General features: G+C 45.4%; 1 protein-coding gene across 1 annotated transcript in view; it reads right to left on the bottom strand.

Annotated features, from left to right (window-relative positions):
• sh3gl3a (SH3-domain GRB2-like 3a) overlaps nucleotides 1–21,155 on the bottom strand; it is a 72,170-nt gene that overhangs the window by 7,183 nt on the left and 43,832 nt on the right. Inside the window, exons 7-9 of the mRNA XM_084007297.1 lie at nucleotides 16,656–16,759; nucleotides 12,496–12,620; nucleotides 12,350–12,382 (exon numbers count right to left, since the gene is read on the bottom strand). Of these exons, the coding sequence (XP_083863423.1) occupies nucleotides 12,350–12,382; nucleotides 12,496–12,620; nucleotides 16,656–16,759 (262 nt within the window). The remainder of the gene's footprint in view (nucleotides 1–12,349; nucleotides 12,383–12,495; nucleotides 12,621–16,655; nucleotides 16,760–21,155) is intronic.

Genomic DNA, 21,155 nt, shown 5'->3' with positions numbered 1-21,155 from the left:
TTTAAACCTTTCTTTTTTAGCACCAAAAACAATTCAGTTTTGTCCCCATTTAGTTGTAGGAAGTTTTGGCATATCAAGTCTTTGACTTGCTCAATGCACTGGCACAGAAGATCTATGGGGCAATAGTCGTTTGGTGATAGCACTACATAGATTTGGGTGTCATTGGCAAAGCAATGGTGGTCAATGTTATTATTTTGCATGATTTATCCTAGTGGGAGCATGTAGATGTTGAATAAAGTCGGCCCCAAGATTGAACCTTGGGGGACTCGACACGTTACATTGGTTGGTTCTGATACAAAGTCGCCAATGGAAACAAAATAGTTCCTATCTTGTAGATATGACTTGAACCAGCTTAAGAGTGTGCCTGAGAGCCCCACCCAGTTTTCCAACCTGTTCAAAAGTATTGAGTGGTCGACAGTGTCAAATGCAGCACTGAGGTCTAATAGCATTAATATTGAAGTTTTGCCAGAGTCTGTGTTAAGACGGATGTTATTTACAACTTTAATAAGGGCCGTCTCGGTGCTATGAAAAGGTTGAAATCCTGACTGGAAGTTGTTGTGGCAGCCAGTTGAAGCCAGGAAGGGATTTCGTTTTTGGAGGACAACTTTCTCAATTAGTTTACTCATGAAGGGTAGATTTGAAATTGGTCTGTAGTTGATAATAGAGGCATCTAGTCACCGCTTTTTTAGAAGAGGTTTAATGACTGCAGTTTTGAAGGCCTTTGGGAAATAACCTGATTGAATAGAGTTATTAACTATTTGCAATACATATATTGATAGGCAGTCAAAAACATTCTTAAAAAAGATGGTAGGTAAAGCATCAAGGCAGCAGGTGGATGATTTTAGATTTGTCACCGTTTCGACTAGAGTTTTAGAGTCTATGGCATTACAGCTTGCCATCATTGCTGTGTTACTTTTGCCTGAACAGGGTGGTGATCCAACTTTTTTGTTTGAGATATTGATGGCGCGTCTGATGCCTTCAATTTTATCAGTATAAAAGAATGCCAAGTTATTGCACTTCTGAGTGGAGTTTAGCTGATATTTGTGTTGGGGGGTTGGTCAGTCTGTCAACAGTTGCAAAAAGGGTTTTCGCCTTATAAGTGTAGTTGTTTATGATATTGGAGAAGAATGTTTTTCTCAATCTTTTTAAGACTAAATTGTAGGCCCGGAGGCTCTCTTTATATAGATTGTGAATATGAAGATTAGTACTCCGCCAGATTCGTTCAGCCTTCCTGCACTCTCTTCTCTGGGCTGTCACAACAGCAGCTTTTCTCCAGGGTGCCTTTTGCTTACCAGAAATAAATCGGGGCAGGTGCAATGACATCTATGACATTCAGAATTTCGGATTTAAGTTGTTTACAAGATCATTAGCATGACATGGGTTTAGAGGTGGTAACGAGGAGATGGCATTTTGTACCACGAGGAGATGTACCACTTTTTGACATTATTTGATTCTGTTTGTGTGTCAGGAATGAAAGAAATATTAAAGAAAACACAGAAATGATCAGACAATGAAGGATCAGTCACAAAAACATCAGAAACATTGAGAACATAAGAGGACATTGAGTGGTTGGAGTTTGCTCAGTTGTCAGTACTGATGAAGATCATCAGATGTGGTTAAACACACAATCAAGAGCTAGTAAGTGGATTTTGAGTTAAGATTTTAAGAAATTAGGAAATACTTTTTTTTAATTCGTTTTGCTATCTCCATGACAACTGAGCAAACTCCAACACCTGATGTAGACCTTGAGATCTATTTCAAAGTTTAGAAGAAAATCGACAGAGTGGATAGGCTTTGCTCAGTTCTAAGTAAGATCTCCATGACAATTGAAGACTCTGAGATGCAGTGGAAAGCTCTGCAAAATGAGAGAAGGCTTACATAGAGTCAAACTCTGGAAGATGATTTTTGCGGCTAACTGGCTTCCTTCCATTAAAAGCAACGATAGGCCATGGGTGGCTAAACACCAGGAGTTTTAGTGAATGATGCAGACCAAAGTAACGGTTTACAGACATTCCTTTTTACAAGTTCTTGTTATTTTAAAACAATAAACAAACTAATAACAATTACGGTCAATAGAAAGTTTCACTCCCCCCTGCTCACCCAACCCCCCCCCCCCAACAGGTGAAGTGAGCAGGTGAGTACCATTATTAATAACCATGGAGGCCACACCCAAAATGGCACACCCACCACCTCAGTGCCAATGCGGTGTACACAAACAAACCAAAAACATGCCTAAGCAGAAAACTCAAGATTTGGCTCCTACAATGATGAATGCACTTCACACAAGGCTTGGGCCTGTATACCTTCCTGACATCACACCGGGGTAGGCCGACACGTATATGATGGTATGGTGGTGGCAGACTGGGATTTGAATAAAATCACTCATTTTGGAAATCAACAGTTAACGGAGACATTTTTGAACAGTTAATATGTGAATGTATGTCTCCATATTAACCAGTTGAGCTGTTCAGACACAACGCACCACGGAAATCTCTGTGGCGCTGAGCCCCACATTAGTCTGTACAGCCTTTAGAGAGATCGCCGATCAAACTTTTTTACATCGAAGATCAGCTGTAACCTGATCAAAGTGTGGCAATAACCTTCACTTTGACTTCCGGCTTTCTTACAGTGCAGACGCTTTTCCTCTTTGCTCTCACCTCTGCTTGCGTTTTTCTGCTGATATTTTTGCTTTTCTTTTGTGATAAAATGCACAGGTTAGAAGTGAATGTGGAAGTAAATGGACAATGTGGGAACGACACCACTTTACCATGGATCCAAAACAGTGGACAACATAATGCTAACACACTGCTAGTTAGCACTACAGAGAAACAGGAGGGCCGTGTGCAAGGTAATAAATCTACAAGTTATCTCTGGAACTCTCTTGGTGGTAAGCCTAAAAGTAAATCTCCTCCCAGAGAAATGCAAGGGCGATTAACAGGCAGAGCCCAGTGCAGTGAGATTTGTGATGCGACCGGCTGGCCTGCTTTACCATCCCGGCATAGCACCTCCTCAACCCCTGCTCCGAGCAGAACAGGGCCCTGGACAGCTGCTAAAGGGAGGAATAACAACACACTTCCTAAACAACCATGTGTGCAACTGGAGAACAGATTTGCTCCCCTGCTGCAGGATTCAGGATCCCTGTCTAAAAACCTGGATACTTTTTCATCGACTCAAAATGGGGTAAGAGCTGAACAAGCTGAAAGAGACTTAGAGAGTAAAAGGCTACAGGGAAGGCTAACGACTGGGCCTGAGACTCTGATTGTGGGTGACTCTGCTGTTAAAGATGTGAGACGCTATTGCAGTAAAAACACCAAGGGCCCTAGTTTCTTGGCGCAGCGCAGGGTGGCGCAGGGTGGCGGAGCCAGTGTAATGCAAGTTTCGACCAGCGCAGCCTTGCGCACGGTCAGTTTGGCAGTTTGGTGGATCGCCTGGGCCAAGATGAGTGTGACGGCGCAGCAGGGGGAGGCGTCACAGATTCAGCTTGGTGCAGCGGAAGTTTCGTGGCAAAAAGCCTCGCCAAGACTGCGCCGAAAGCCCGCCAGCTCCAACCTGGTCTACTCTTGGCGTAAGGCGAATTACAGCTGGTGGAGTGGCAGTTTGGCTGACAGGCGCGCAGTGCGCACACATCACCAAGACTTCACAGGCAGGTTTCCACAGTTCCAGGCACATTTAAATGCAATAAATAATCACAACAGGCACTTTTTAAAGCAACTAATTGAGTCAACACGTGAATTTATATCTATATAGATTGTCCCGTCACATCTGACGTCAATCAAAGTCCGATGGCACGCGTCATGCGAGGTCCCAGTGTCCCACCGTTCTGATGTTGGACGGGGAATCCGGTGCAGCTGTGGAGCGCAGATGATGAAGACGGTGATGATGATGATGAATGGCCCGGCCGGCTCGTCTATTATGTCTACTGCTGTGCACCCTGACCCTGTTTTGCTATAGACATGCCTAAAATGTGCCTACAATTTCTATAGTGATATAATATCGGCATTATATTTATTATGACTATACGCACGCACAGCGCGTGATGAGCGTGGTAGGAGCGGCGCCGCTGCTTCTGTCATTGGGTTGTCAAGTGACGAAACCTGCACTGAACCTCGCCTGGTGCATTAAAGGTGAGGAGAGGAGCTCATTTGATTGGTGAAGATCGGAATCGGCTGTGTTAATTCCACTCCACGCCTTGTCTCCTCCTCGTTTCCCACTCACGCCTTCTTCTCCTCCCTCTTTCCCTCTTGCGCGGGTGGGAGTGACGGGAGGAGTGCCTGCGCTAGACTGCGCGGTGCACGAAACTTGCAAAGTCCAGGCGGACACACCCCGTCGGCGTGTCGCAGGTGCGCTGCGCACTGACTGCGCCTGGTCTACGAAACTGGGGCCCCAAAGTTTTATGCTTCCCCAAGGACATGGTATCTGACATGAGAGAAAAAATCAAAGATATCGTGACTGAGCACCCAATGGTGAAAAACATAATGTTGCACATAGGGTCAAATGATATTGTGAAACAGCAGTCTGAAGTACTGAAGCAAGACTTTACTGATCTGCTAAACACAGTCAGCTGTCTGAATATGTAAGTGTCCATCAGTGAGCCTCTGCCACCAGTCGGAAAAGGAGTCGAGAAATTCTCGAGACTTTTGAGTCTCAACACATGGCTTTCAATTGCATGTGCCGTCCGTTCAGTTCATTTTATGGACAATTTCAACTTTTTCTGGGATCGCCGACATCTTTCTAAAGCTGATGGACTGTGCCTAAATAGGCTGGGAATAAAACTTTTCATCTCCAACCTATTTTATCTCCTGCGTCACCCATCTGTTCCCTCTGCCAAGGACATGAGAAGAAGCCAAAACAAAACATGGCACAAGCCCTGAAAGAGAGCCTGTTCGGCCCCCGCCTGAAGAGAGCTTTGACCATGTCAGTCATCAGTGCCGAGAGGAAGTGTCCCCACCTCCCACCTCACCAACAAATCCTACTTCCTCCCCTCCCCAAACCCCTTCCAGGTCACCCTTCTCCACAGCCACCCTTTCCCCCTCCTCCCCTCTCATGGCGTTCACTGACCAAATGAAAGAGCTGGTCACTGCTGGGACCAGATTCACACCACGCACTACTCCCAGGTTCTATCCCTCAAATGCCCCACTGCATCCTCCCCCACCTCCTCTTCCACCACTGGCTCTAAGTCCTCATCCAGTTCTGGCAAAATCACAGAAGGCACGACCTGCACCACCTCTACAACGACAGCAGAATTATCTTCTGTCTCCAATGCCTGATAACAGTTCAGCATGTTCAGTTACTTCTGTGCAAAATACAGCAAGCTCTAACTGATATGTGCTGGGCTCAGGCTACAGTACGGATCATGACTTTTTCCAGGATAAGTCGGGGCCCTATACACTGGCAGCTTCCTCAGTTCTGGTCTTGATAAGAAATTTAAAAAGGCTAAGCAAGAAGCACCCAACCTATTCTGCAAATTTATCAAATCTAGCATCCATTCCTCATCAACCACAGCCAGTCCCAAAACATTGGTTTTAACACACTCAAGCTAGCTTTATTAAATGTCAGGTCTTTGTCAGGAAAAACATTTTTAATCAATGATTTTATTACCAAGCACAATCTTGATTGTTTGTTCTTAACTGAAACCTGGTTAGATCAAAATAACAGTGCTGCTGTTCTTATTGAATCAGCTCCTTCCAACTTCAGTTTTATGAGTAAAGCTAGAGTGCATAAGAAAGGAGGGGGAGTGGCTGTTTTGTTTAAAGATTCCCTCCAATGCAAGCAGATATCGTATGGAAACGTTGCATCCTTTGAATACGTTGCTCTTCAGTTGAATTCTTCTTCCCGAGTTCTGTATCTGTATTGACTTTGACTGTGTGGTTATTGTTGATTTTAACATTCATGTTGACAAACTCCATGACAGAGGGACTAAAGAACTGTGTTGTGCCATTGATAACTATGGACTGATTCAGCATGTGACAGAGCCCACTCATAACAAAGGTCACACCCTGGACTTGATCATGTCCAAGGGTGTTAGCATTTCTAAGGTTGTTGTGACTGACTTTGCTCTTTCTGATAATTTCTGTGTTTTCTTTGAGAGTGCTATCTCTGTGCAGACAAATGTTCAAAGAAAAGTAAGCACAAAACGGTATATCACAGAAAACACCTGTGAAACACTTATTCAGGTGTTCTCCTCCACACCCTCCCTCCCTTGGGTCTCAGTAAATGAGCTTGTTGACCATTTCAATGTGAAAATCATAAATATTATTGATGCCATTGCGCCCACTAAGCTGAAACTGGTCCCTGGCAAAAAGGGTCTCAATGGAGAAATGCCACACTGGTAACAACAGAAAAAAGTGAGTGTCGGAAAGCTGAACGTAGGTGGCGTAAAACAAATCTCCAGGTTCATTATGATATCAACAAAGAAAGACTTAGAATCTACAACCTGGAACTGAGAAATGCAAGACAATCCTTCTTCTCGGACATCATTGCCAAAAACAACAATAAAGCACGGACCTTGTTTGCTACTGTCGACAGGCTAACAAACCCTCCTGTGTCAGTTGCCCCTGAACTGCTTTCCACCAGGGCCTGCAATGACTTTGCCTCCTCCTTCACAGAAAAAATCCAGAAAATTAGGCAAGCAGTCAGTGCCTCCACATCAGGTGCAGGACATGTGTTGTCCATGTGTCCACTCAAGGTCAATTCAGAAACCATGGCACAACCATGATTAACCATAAAACCTTGGAGGACATCATACAACATCTGAAATCCTCCTCCTGCCACCTTGATATTCTGCCAACAGGCCTTTTCAAAAATGCATCAAACTGCATGACCCGAGATCTTTTTACAGGTTGTAAACATGTCTCTTCTGTTAGGTGTCTTCCCACAGGCCTTGAAAACTGCTGTTATCAAGCCTCTCTTTTTTTTTTTAAATATTATTTTTCAGCCAGAGCGCCATTCAAGCCTTTTATTATTTTTATAGAGACAGTGTGGAAACAGGGAGAGAGAGGGAGAAGACATGCAGGAAACTGATCGCCGGACAGGAGTCGAACCTGGGATCACCGCGTCAAGGACATTGCCTCTGTACATGGGGCGGCTGCCCTAAACACTGCGCCACCGGCCGCCCCATCAAGCCTCTCTTAAAAAAAGAACAATTTAGACACTTCACTAATGAACAATTATAGACAAATATCAAAGTCACACCGTGTCCGACCACCACTTTGTGACTTTCTCCCTCCCCATGGAGCCCACCACATCCCTCCCCTCTATGCCTCGAATGGTCACCAGCGGCCGCAACCTGAAATCCCTCACTCCCTCCGCTCTCTCCTCAACTGTTATCTCCTCGCTACCATCCTCAGAACAGTTCTCCTTAATACCTACTGAGGAAGCCTCCTCCATCCTGATGTCCTCACTCTCCTCTTCTTTGGACACTCTCTGTCCCCCTATCTCACGACCTGCGCGATCATCTCCCCCCCCCTCCCTGGCTGTCTGAACCTTTGCGAACCAACAGATCATTGTTGCGAGCGTCAGAGAGAAAATGGAAGAAATCGGGCCAGCACGAGGACCTTGCTCACTACCACCGCCTCCTCTCTGACTTCACCTCAACTGTTTCGGCAGCTAAATCTGCCTTCTACCTGGCAAAGATCAACTCTTCTGCCTCCAACCCCAGGAAACTCTTCTCCGTGTTCTCCTCCCTCCTCACCCCTCCTACCCCTCCGCCCCCTTCCTTCCTTACTGCCGATGACTTTGCTACTTACTTTACCAAGAAAGTAAATGACATCAGCTCCTCATTTACGCCTATTCCCTCCCAGAAGACATCTCCCCCAACCCTCAACTCGGATGGTCTTACCAGCTTTACCCCCCTCACCTCTGAAGATGTTCACGCACTTGTTACATCTAACCGTGCCACCACCTGCTCCCTCGACCCGATCCCCTCCTCTCTTCTTCAAGACATCTCACACGACATCTTGCCATTCCTCACCACCCTGATCAACTCCTCCCTCACCTCAGGTGTCATTCCAGCGGATTTTAAGACAGCTACCGTGAAGCCTCTCCTTAAAAAACCCACCCTAGACGCTACTGACATCCAAAGCTACAGACCTGTATCTCTTCTTTCATTCCTCTCTAAAACCTTGGAACGTGCCGCCTACAACCAACTGTCATCCTATCTCTCGCTGAACAACCTCCTAGACCCTAATCAATCAGGATTCAGGACTGCTCACTCCACTGAGACGGCCCTCCTCACGGTGACCGAGTCCCTGCGAGACGCCAGAGCCTCGTCCCACTCCTCCGTTCTCGTTCTCCTCGACCTATCTGCTGCGTTCGACACAGTCAATCACCAAATCCTCCTCTCCACTCTGGCTGAACTTGGCATAACTGACTCTGCTCTCGCCTGGTTTACATCATACCTGACAAATCGCACCCTTCAGGTCACATGGAATGGCTCTATGTCCAAACCCTGTTCTCTGGACACGGGTGTCCCTCAAGGCTCAGTATTAGGACCGCTTCTGTTCTCACTATACACCAGATCACTAGGTTCTGTTATCACATCGCATGGATTCTCCTACCATTGCTACGCAGATGACACCCAGCTGTTCCTCTCTTTTCCCCCGTCCTCTGACACCCACATTGCAACTCGCATCTCGGACTGTCTGGCTGAGATCTCTGTCTGGACAACTGCACATCACCTCAAGCTTAACCTGAATAAAACCGAACTCCTCTTCATCCCAGGGAAAGACTACCCTCGCATGGACCTGTCGGTCACTGTCGAGGGCATCACAGTATTGCCGTCGTCAACTGCGAGGAACCTGGGTGTAATCCTCGATGACCAACTATCCTGCACCCCCAACATCACTGCTGTGGCCCGATGCTGCAACACGCCTTATCTTCAATCTAGCCAAATTCTCCCATGTGACCCCCCTCCTCCGTGACCTCCACTGGCTCCCTGTTGCAGCACGCATCCAATTCAAGACGATGACACTGGCCTTCAGGGCCATCAATGGAACGGCACCCATCTACCTTCAAACACTGGTCAAACCTCATGCCCCGAAGCGAGCACTTCGCTCCTCTACTTCAGCTGGCCGGCTGGTACCACCATCGCTGAAATCAAACAAATGTCGCTCAGCAAAGTCCAGACTCTTCTCTGTTCTGGCGCCTCAGTGGTGGAACGAACTCCCGACTAATGTCAGGACAGCTGAGTCATTTGCCATTTTCCGAAAAAGGCTCAAGACTCACCTGTTCAGACTTCACCTCGACTAGCATGACCCACCTGCCCCCCCCCCCCCCCCCCAAAAAAAAAAAAAAAAAAAAACCTTACCTATAGCACTCTGATCGTAGCACTGTTGCTCTTGAACTACTAGTTCACTCAGATGAGGACCTAACACTTGTTCTATTTTTAGCTCTTACTTTATCGGCAATGATTCGTTGTGGTTTCCTTGTTTCCTTCTTTTGATAAATGTACTTATTGTAAGTCGCTTTGGACAAAAGCGTCTGCTAAATGACCTAAATGTAAATGTAAACCTCCCATTTCTGAGTAAAATCATCGAAAAAGCAGTCTTTATGCAGCTGAACGACTTCATGGTAATGAACAACTGTTTTGATGTCTTCCAGTCAGGATTTAGACAACACCACAGCACCGAGACAGCTCTTGTTATGGTCTTAAATGACATCCACTTAAACAAGGACAATGGTAGAATTTCAGTCTTGGTATTGCTGGATCTCAGTGCTGCATTCGACACAGTCGATCACAACATACTCCTAGACCGCCTGGAAAACTGGGTGGGACTCTCTGGCAAAGTAAAATGGCTTGAATCCTATTTGAAGGACAGGGACTACTTTGTGTCTATAGATAATTACACATCTGAGTGGGCAAAAATTACATGTGGAGTTCCCCAAGGCTCCGTTCTCTCCATCCTCTTCTTTTCAATATCTTCATGCTTCCACTGGCTCAGATCATGAAAAATAACAAAATATGATACCATAACTACACAGACGATACACAAGTTTACATAACAATATCACCAGGGGACTATAGTCCAATACCAGTACTGATTAGATGCATTGAGCAAATCAATAGTTGGATGGAGCAGAATTTTCTCAAATTAAACAAAGACAAAACTGAAATCATTGTTATTGGAGCCAAGGAAGAACGGTCAAAAGTTACCACCCAGCTTCAAGCGGTAATGCTAAAAACCACAAACAAAGCCAGAAACTTAGGTGTAGTCATGGACCCAGACCTGAACTTCAACAGCCACAGTAAAGCAGTTACAAAGTCAGCCTACTATCACCTAAAGAATATATCTAGGATTAAAGGACTTATGACTCAGCAGGATTTGGAAAAACTTCTCCATGCATTTATCTTCAGCAGGCTCGACTACTGTAACGGTGTCTTTACAGGTCTTCCTAAAAAGTCCATCAGACAGCTGCAGTTAATTCAGAACGCTGCTGCTCAAGTCCTCACTAAGACCAAAAAAGGATCACATTACTCCGGTTCTCAGGTCTTTACACTGGCTTTCTGTCTGTCAATTGACTTTAAAATACTACTGCTGGCTTACAAAGCACTGAATGGTTTAGGGCCAAAATACATTTCTGATCTTCTGCTTAGCTACGAACCATCCAGACCTCTCAGATCGTCTGGGACAGGTCTGCTCTGTGTCCCCAGAGTCAGAACCAAACATGGAGAGGCAGCCTTCAGTTTTTACGCACCACATATCTGGAACAAACTTCCAGAAAGCTGCAGGTCTGCTGCAAATCTCAGCTCTTTTAAATCAAGACTGAAGACTTTTCTGTTTGCCGCTGCCTTTCAGTAAATAATACTATCTGTGAACTTCTTATGCTGCACTGTATTTTCTATTCCTTGATATTCTTGTTTTTATTGAATTATTTTTAATTTATTATTATTTTTAAATTTTTAAATTTAAACTTTATTTTATTATTGGCTTGTTTTAATCTGTAATGCATTTTAATTATGCCTTTATTTTCTTTTATTCTTCTATTTTTTTCACTTTATTGTATGACATGTTATGATGTCAAATATGGACACGTGTGGAGACACACACGTAATCTGTATGCACTGGACTTCAGCTCTCTGTACCACCTACTGCTGTAACATGTTATGTCAAATGTCACAAGTAAAAGAAAATGTTATGTCAAATGGAAAATGCAAAAGATAAGAAAAGATTATGATGTAGATTTTATCCTGTGGGTAATGGGGGCGGGACTAGATAAGCCTTGGCTTCTCCCGCTTTCCCTTTCGGCCATGTGTATTTTACTATTTAAACAAAGATGTGTGATGATGCTGATTTAACGGACATGCCCGAAATAAATAAATAAATACAAATAAAGAAATAAAGAAATTGAAGAAAATTGGTATGGAAACGTATAATATGGATGGAAAACAGTTCATTACTATCTAGAAAATGTGCTCACATTTAGTGATATAATCGCCAAATTACTTGATCATCGCTCTCAAAAATAATTATCATTATAGTCAAAAGTAATTTGTTTAGTTTTTAGGTATTAAAAAGCAGACAGACAGAACAGGACACAGCAACAAACAAATGGAAAGGGATTTCCGAGGGACACTGGTGACTGGTGAACAGGTGGGATGTTTACTGTAAGTATTAAAAGATGGAAATACTCTAAAGCTCTAAAGCTAAAGCTCTTCTGTGTTTGGTGAAGGTAGAAATATACCTTGTAAGGCTGAGAGATCAGGGGTCTCAAACTCAAATGGTCTTAGGGCTGCTGATGGTCTCATCTCCTGATAGGACGGCCATGTCAACGTTCTCCTCTCCCTTCTACTTCACATCCTGCTCTCCGTGTTTAGACCAGTAATGACGTTTGATGTTGTATTCCTTTAGAACCACCACTTTTTCCTCACATATCAGGTACGTAGTATTTCCACTGAACGCCACAACAAAATACTGCAACATCCATCTTTGTTGAAACAGTGTGTGTTCCCAGTCCACCTTTCTTTACTGCTGGGAAACACACATCTTTGCTGTTTGTGGCAGAACAGAGTAAACGATAGCCCTGTGGGCTTCTTTGGAAAAAACGCCGCAGTCAAGGCTGGACATGCAGCATGACCTCTGACCTCTGCCATTGTATTGCGCAAACAAAATACTTTTTATTTAACTTTTTGAAACAAATATAATTTGTTTCTTATTACAAGGGGTAGTTTAAATTGATATGAAACAAGTATACAATAATAAAATAATTTAATATAAAAAACGTAATATTTTTGACATCCATCATGGGCCAGATGGAAAGGGGGATGGACCAGATGTAGCCCACGGGCTGCCAGTTTGAGACCCCTGTTATAGAGCCTCACATAATAAATGCACACGAACTTCGGAATACCTACTGTTGCCGTTGACTGTGTGGTTGATCTGGATATCTGTAAGGAAAAGAACAAATACATAGAAGTCATAGCAAATGATGAAGTCAGGGCTGAGAGAGGAAATTACGGGAAAGAAAGCAGCACAGGTTAAATTGAAGACAGGTGTGTACCGGTGGGTCTGAGTGAGGAGCTGTAGGACAGGCCATTGTGCTGGTTGTGGTCCAGGGTCGCCATACTGCTCCTCATGGACTTTGGTCTGAACTCCCTCTTTGGCCGGCTGCTGGCCGTGGATATTCTGGGGAGACCAGACAGCAGAGAGATGGCGTGGAATTCAAGTGCAGTTCGGGATAAAGGGTCTCACAGGATAAATTGATGAAGTACCGCCTCACTGACGGATGCATCTAGCAAGCAGCGAGGTCGCTGTTCCCATCCACATCTGTCCAAATAGTCACCACTTCATCAATTTATCCTGTGAGACCCTTTATCCCGATCTGCACTTGAATTCCACGCCGTCTCTGTCACCCTTCCTTTCAAGCTCAACATCATAGTGATCTATCGCCCACCCAGTCCTCTCCGTGACTTTTTAGATGAGATGGATGCCCTCCTCAGCTGCTTCCCTGATGATGACACACCACTCGTCGTCCTCGGTGACTTTAACATCCACCCAGGAAAGTTGCACTCTGAATCTGAATTCATTGACTTCTTCTCCACATTTGACCTCAAACTCTCCCCCTCTCCACCCACTCAGCGGGCTGGGAACCAAGTTGACCTTGTCTTCACAAGATCCTGTGGCATCTCGGCACTCTCTGTTACCCTGAACACCGTGTCCGACCACCACTTTGTGACTTTCTCCCTCACCATGAAGTCCACCACATCCCTCCCCTCTACGCCTCGAACTGTCACCAGCCGCCGCAACCTGAAATCCCTCACTCCCTCCGCTCTCTCCTCGACTGTTCTTTCCTCACTACCATCCACAGAACAATTCTCCCTAATGCCTACTGAGGAAGCCTCCTCCATCCTGATGTCCTCACTCTCCTCTTCTTTGGACACTCTCTGTCCCCCCACCTCACGACCAGCACGATCATCTCCCTCCCCTCCCTGGCTGTCCAAACCTCTGCAAACCAACAGATCAGTGTTGCGAGCGGCAGAGAGAAAAATGGAAGAAATCGGGCCAGAATGAGGACCTTGGTCACTACCACCACCTCCTCTCTGACTTCACCTCAACTGTTTCGGCAGCCAAATCTGCCTTCTACCTGTCAAGGATCAACTCTTCCGCCTCCAACCCCAGGAAACTCTTCTCCATGTTCTCCTCCCTCCTTACCCCTCCTACTCCTCCCCCTCCTTCCTTCCTCACTGCTGATGACTTTGCAACTTACTTTACCAAGACAGTAAGTGACATCAGCTCCTCATTCACTCCTATAACCTCCCAGAAAACATCTCCACTAACTCTCAACTCTGATGGCCTTACCAGCTTTAGCCCTCTCACCTCTGAAGACATTCATGCACTTTTTACATCTAACCGTGCCACCACCTGCTCCCTTGACCCGATTCCCTCCTCTCTTCTCCAAGACATCTCACACAACATCTTGCCATTCTTCACCACCCTGATCAACTCCTCCCTCACCCCAGGTGTCATTCCAGCGGCTTTTAAGACGGCTACAGTGAAGCCCCTCCTAAAAAAACCCCACCCTAGACGCTTCTGACATCCAAAGCGACAGACCTGTATCTCTTCTTTCATTCCTCTCTAAAACCCTGGAACATGCCGCCTACAACCAACTGTCATCCTATCTCTCACAGAACAACCTCCTTGACCCTAATCAATCAGGATTCAGGACTGCTCACTCCACAGAGACGGCCCTTCTCACAGTGACTGAGTCCCTGCGAGACTGTTGCAGCACGCATCCAATTCAAGACGATGGCACTGGCCTTCAAGGCCATCAATGGAACAGCACCCGTCTACCTTCAATCACTGGTCAAACCACACGCCCCGAAGCGAGCACTTCGCTCCTCTACTTCCGCTGGACGGCTGGTACCACCATCGCTGAAATCAAACAAATGTCGTTCAGCAAAGTCCAGACTCTTCTCTGTTCTGGTGTCTCAGTGGTGGAACGAACTCCCGACCAATGTCAGGACAGCATAGTCACTTGCCATCTTCCGAAAAAGGCTCAAGACTCACCTGTTCACACTTCACCTCGACTCTGCATAGCATGACCCACTAACAACCCCCCCCCCCCCCCCCCCCCAAAAAAAAAAACCTTACCTATAGCACTTTGATCATAGCACTGTTGTTCTTAAGGTATGTTTGCTGAACAGTTACTACTTTACTCAGACTAAGACCGAACACTTGTTTCTATTTTTTAGCTCTTACTTTATCGGCAATGATATGTTGTGGTTCCTTTCTTTTGACAAATGTGACCCACCACGGCAAAACCAGCAACAAGTTGGGTGGGACGAGTAGTGATTTTCATTTTTTTGCAGAACATGCAAGTTGAGATCATGAAGAAGCCACTCCATGTTTCAGATAACAGTATTGGTTGCCTTAAAAGTATACATTTTGTATTTGTAGTTTCAGAAAAAATCTGCCGTTGTCTGTCTCTTTGCTGGGGCAGGTACGGCGATGCAGTTCATTTCCATACCAATCACCGGTGGCCATTCACTCGCTGTTTTTTTTCGGTCAATCAGCTGCACGTTAGAAGCGAAACACATGGCTACTTATACAGCGCATGTGTCCCTCGCAGTGGAGGAGCTGTTTTGCGGAAGATATCAGACGCTATACGGTTACATTTCAACGGGATAAAGACAGCGAAATGGAGGGAATCCGTAACTTTGACTGCAAATGCTACGGAAGAAAAAAGGAGACTCTCTCCTTGCAAGATATTCATGTGGCGACAAACTTTCTCAAGAGCTTATGTAGAGCATACGGATGGATTCTTTAGCTGCCGAAAGAGAGCAAACGGACATACAGTAATTACGTCGGAGATGACTGCATCCACCCAAAAAGCCGCAGACAAAAAGAAAGTGCGCCCGGACCTCTTATTTCATCGGAGCCAACAAAGTCTGCAGGAATACTTTTCAGTTTCTTAGGAGGTGAGTTTCCGTTAACATCCAAGTTATCTACTTTGCTTAGCTAGCTAAGCTAGCTCAGTACTGTCATTTTAAAAGTATATGCACATCGAAACTAAGCTGTAATGGGAGGTTTTTGGCTTGTAATGTGGGCATCTGATTTAACAGTAAGGTGCCAAGGGGCCTGTTGGCATTGCTTGAATTGACTATGATGCTAATACTTTAGCACCTAGCCTACCTGAGGACAATAGGCTAGCTGCTAAATCATTAGCACTAGCTACTTAGACAGTGCCTGTTAGCATGACACATGATGTGAAACTTCTTTGTTTTCCTTTTCAGAATTGGCAAAGACACCCTGACGGATATAATCAAACACTTTGAGGAGACTGGGCCTGGACCAAATTCACTTAATTCTAGTACTGACTGTACTGTAGGATTTTTTTCCCCTCCAATGTTTACATTGTACACTTTTCCCATTTAAATAAAGTACCTTCTAATTCTGATCAGTCGAGTAAAGTGCTTAACGAAAATAACACTGTTAGTGGGTCATGCTATGTAGAGTTGAGGTGAAGTCTGAACAGGTGAGTCTTGAGCCTTTTTCGGAAGATGGCAAATGACATTTGTTTGATTTCAGCGATGGTGGTACCAGCTGGCCAGCTGAAGTAGAGGAGCGAAGTGCTCGCTTCGGGGCATGAGGTTTGACCAGTGTTTGAAGGTAGATGGGTGCCGTTCCATTGATGGCCCTGAAGGCCAGTGCCATCGTCTTGAATTGGATGTGTGCTGCAACAGGGAGCCAGTGGAGGTCACGGAGGAGGGGGGTCACATGGGAGCATTTGGGTAGATTGAAGATAAGGCGTGCTGCAGCGTTCTGGATATGCTGCAATGGTTTAATCGCAGAGGCCGGGAGTCCGGCCAGGAGAGAGTTGCAGTAGTCAAGGCGGGAGATGACCAGTGCTTGGACCAGGAGTTGCGTTGCATCCTTTGTGAGGAAGGTCCGAATCCTGCGGATATTGTAGAGGGCAAATCTGCAGGATCGGGCCACAGCAGTGATGTTGGGGTAGTTGGTCATCGAGGATTACACCCAGGTTCCTCGCAGTTAACGACGGCAATACTGTGATGCCCTCGACTCGGTGAATAAAGGTTTTATTTGGACAAAAGCATTGATTGTTGCAACAGTGCAAAAAGCAAGAAAGAGCATTTAACAAGTTTTATGTTGAGTGGTATGGTGATTCTCCCACAGGGGATGAACATGAAGCGTATTCCTCACCTCAACTGCAGCTTTCCACTGAGCTCCTCCAGGATTCGACATGACTGCCTGTGGTACTCTGTAGCCGCCTCAATCAGTGCCAAAAGCTGGTTCGCCTGCTCCACCTATTGGCCACAAGCATAACCAACACACACGTTACATACGCAATACACTTTGCAATGTATTGATATCTTCCTATACATCTCTCTCTCTCTGAGTGAGTGCTGAGAGCGTGTGCAGTGAGCTGTGGAGTGTTTGTGTTTTTCTTTTCAGCCTTTTTTTGAGTAATTACATTTATTTCTTTATAGTTAATTGGTAGTGGGTCACTTAAAGTTTAGTTAGGGTTTATTTGGGTGTTTTTCTTTGTCTCCTGCCGGCATCTCGCCGGTCGGCATGTGCGGCCACCATGGTAAATGGAGACGGCCTCTCCACGCTAACCAGAAAGCACGGTATTAAAATCTGTTTGGGCTTTCTGTGAGCATGGAGGACATTAGTTTGGCTGTGGGTGAAAAGGTTGGGTATGGCAGAATTAAGTCGGCCGCTCAGATGAACGGCGCCACGGTGATCTTTCTGGACCAGGTGGAGACAGTGAACAAAGTCATCGAGGCAGGCATCACCATGAACCAAATGCCGCTGTCACAACCTGCCACCAAGGTAGTCCTGTCAAACGTCCCTCTTTTCATTACCGATGAGTTTCTCAGCAGAGAACTGTCCAGACACGGGAAGATTGTTTCCCTAGTTAAAAAAAATCATGTCTGGATGTAAATCTCAATTGCTGAAACACGTAGTGTCTCACCGCAGACAAGTGTATATGATACTGAACAATCAAAATGAGGAGCTGAACCTCCATTTCATTGTTAAAGTAGATGATTATGATTACATGATTTTTGCAACGACATCGGGCATGAAATGTTTCGGTTGCGGAGAGGAGGGACACACGGTGAAGGCCTGCCCGAGACAAAGTGATCCGAATCCGACTGGCCCGGAGGAGACGGCTGGTGCCGGGGCAGGGCCATCCGCTGCCTGGCGATCAGCTCCCGTGGAGGCCCCAGCCGGGGGAACCCACGCCATTGCCGTGTCCGACGGCCGCACCGCATTCTGTACCGGCGCACCGGGTGAGTTCTGTTAATACACAGGGTGTGTGTGTGAATGATGTAAGAGAGGGTCAGAATGAAGTATTGGGTGAAACGGTGGAAAGTGTAATGGTGGGAGGAAAGGAAACAAAAGCGAGTGAAAATGCAGGTGTGGAACAGGGTGAGATCAGTGAAAAGGGACAGGCAGGGGAAACAGGTGAAGTGCAGACAGATGAGGTCAATGAAGAAAAAATAAATGGAGGAAGAGGAGGCTGCAGCAGAGGTTGTTAAAGCAAAATCTACTATAAAACGTAGGAGTAAATCAAAAAGCATAACAAGCGATGCCAAAACGAGTAAAGCTAGTGAAGAAAACAGGCAGACAGATAAGAGGGCCAACACAGATGAAAGCAGTGATGAATATGTGTCTGATGGCAGTGAAGCTCCTAGCTTCACCAGCAGCCAAAAAAAGTCACAATACACTTCAGAAAAAAATCAGGATTTTTTCAGAACTAAAAACCAACATGGGGTAAAATAGAGGATTTCTTCCCTGATTTAGCTTTGTTTTGCTCCTTGGCCCACATTAGCCAGAAAGAGTTGTCCGGTTTTACTGATCAATAAGTTTATAGATTAAAGAAATTTGTAGTCAAGGTAAAAAAAACAAATGGTGATGGAAAATGCTCAAATGTGTGTTTTAATTAATTCATTAATGTTTTTAAGTCTCGTTTTTAACCTTTCACTCAACATGGATTGTTTTAGAGTGGGAAGTGTTAATGTGAACGGAGCCAGAGAGGACAAAAAAAGAGCAAGTATTTATGAAACAGCAAAAATTAAACGAATAGATGTTTTATTTTTACAAGAAACACACAGTGACAAAGGCAATGAGGCAGACTGGAGGAGAGAGTGGGAATGGGAAGCCATTTTGAGTCATGGCACTAATCTGAGTGGAGGAGTAGGCTTCCTCCATTCCAAGTCTTTTACTCCAGTCTCACTGGAGGTTGAACATTTTATCTAGGGGAGGCTTCTTTTAGTCAAAGCTCATTTTGACAATTTTACAGCTGTTATTATTAATGTGTATGCTCCAACAATCGGTGCAGAGAGGAAGGTTTTTTTTAGAAAAAGTAAGTGATGTTTTAAACGGCTGTGCCACGGAGGATTTTTTATTCTTGGGTGGGGATTTTGATTGTACTGAAAATGAGGTTTTAGACCGAAACCATGCAGAGCCACATCCAGCATCCCAGCATGCTCTGAGGCGGCTGGTCTCTGCTCATGGCCTGGTGGATGTGTGGAGGAGGATGCACGCAGACTGCCGACAGTACACATGGTCCCACCTTAGAGAGAGCAGGATCTCCTCAGCCAGACTAGATCATTTTTATTGATTTAAGCATCACTTTAATATTTATAAATCATGCACAATTACCCCAGCTGTTTTACTGATCATTCTTTGGTTTTATGTAATGTTTTTATTAGAAATGTAAAGCCTAAACCTTTGAGAATTTAAGTGAATCCACAGGAGATCGAGGACATATTGAAGTCCTCAAAGTCAAAAAGCTAGCTTTAGCTGACCTGCTGGAAAGTAAAGCACAGGGCACACTGGTCAGGTCCCGGTTTCAAGCCATCGAAGAGATGGATGTTCCCTCTAGCTTTTTCTTCGGCCTGGAGAGTAAGAATGGGCAGGGGCTAGTAATCCACACACTGCTTTCAGACACGGGGCAGAAGATTGTGGAGCCAAGCCAGATCCGAAGGCATGCGGTGGAGTTTTATACCTCCCTCTACACAAGTGAATATGAGGAGCAGGACACTCTACTGGAGGGGTTCATTGGTGGACTGCCTCAGGTCTCTGAGGAGACCAACACCCGTCTTGAGGGGCTGCTGCAGATGCAGGAGCTACACGCTGCCCTGCAGGGCATGCAAGGGCGGCGGGCTCCTGGCATTGACGGCCTCACAGTCGAGTTTTATAAAGCCTTTTGGGACATCTTTGCGAATGATCTTTTAGATGTTTTTAATGAAAGTCTGGCCTCTGGCTCCATGCCCACTTCCTGCCGCAGAGCAGTCATCACTCTCCTGCCAAAAAAAGGTAACCTACAAGAAATTAAAAACTGGCGCCCTGTGTCTTTGCTGAGTGTGGATTACAAACTTCTGTCCAAACTCTTTGCCTCCGGGCTGGGGAAAGCTATGAAGCAGGTCATCCATCGGGACCAGACCTACTGTGTGCCCGGCAGGTCCATGGTGGACAATGTCCACCTAATTCGGGACGTTTTGGAAGTCTCCAGCTCATTGGGCAGTAACACTGGTCTGATTTCTCTAGACCAGGAAAAGGCTTTTGACCGCGTTGAACAAAACTTCCTCTGGAAAGTTATGGAGAAGTTTGGGTTCAGCGCTGGTTTCATAGCTAAGATCAAGGTGTTGTACAGTGGGGTTGAGAGTGTGCTGAAGATAAACGGTAGTCTGTGTGCTCCTTTTAGAGCTTGTAGAGGCGTTCGGCAGGGCTGTGCTCTGTCCGCCATGCTCTACGCACTCTCCCTGGAACCCCTCCTCAACAAAATACATTTTTATATTGAAGGTCTAATTTTACCTGGTTTTAATGGAAGCATTGTTTTATCAGCCTATGCTGATGACCTCATTGTTTTTATTAAAATATCAGCGTGAGATGGACATTTTAGAAAATATTGTAAACAATTTTACTATTTTATCAGCAGCGAGGGTGAACTAGAAAAAAAGTGAAGCCCTCGCCGTTGGTGAATGGGCTGACCGTCTCCCGGTTCTCCCCCAGAGCCTTGCCTGGAAAAAAGACGGGCTGAAATATCTTGGGGTGTTTCTCGGGAATGAGGCTGTGGTGTGGAGAAACTGGGAGACTGTCCTCGAAAGAGTAGAAAGTAAAATGAAAAAATGGAAATGGCTCAAATGTCATACAGAGGTAGAGTTTTAATTTTAAATAATCTTGTTGAATCCCTCCTGTGGCATCGTCTGTCGTGTGTAGACCCCCCCTCAGGCCTACTGGCTGAAATACAGAAAAAAATTGTTGATTTCTTTTGGGGGGTCTGCACTGGGTGCCACAGGGGGTGCTATATTTACCGAGAGATGAGGCAGGACAGGGCCTCATCCACCTGGCCAGCAGAACGGCCACTTTCAGACTTCAATTTATACAAAGGTTTCTGACAGGGCCGTCCGATTTGGTATAGAGGAATGTAACCAGCTGTATCCTCAGACATGTGAGTAAACTGGGGCTGGATACTGCTCTGTTTTAACTGATTCTAAGATTTTATCAAACAAAATGGGTTTCCTCCTTTTTATCAGGGCGTTTTTAAGTCATGGGCCTTTTTTAACCGTAAAATGTGTGAAAATACATTAGTTAGACTCTGAAGTACCATAATATCAGTAGCCTCCAGCAGACAGTAGCCAGTCCGGCTGCTGGAGCTGATCGTGGCCACTCTACATCATGCTTGTGGTT

This window comes from Eutrigla gurnardus (genome assembly GCF_963514095.1).
Source record: "Eutrigla gurnardus genome assembly, chromosome: 1".
In the NCBI taxonomy this organism is placed as follows: Eukaryota; Metazoa; Chordata; class Actinopteri; order Perciformes; family Triglidae; genus Eutrigla; species Eutrigla gurnardus.
This window is presented reverse-complemented; position numbering and strand designations above follow the sequence as displayed.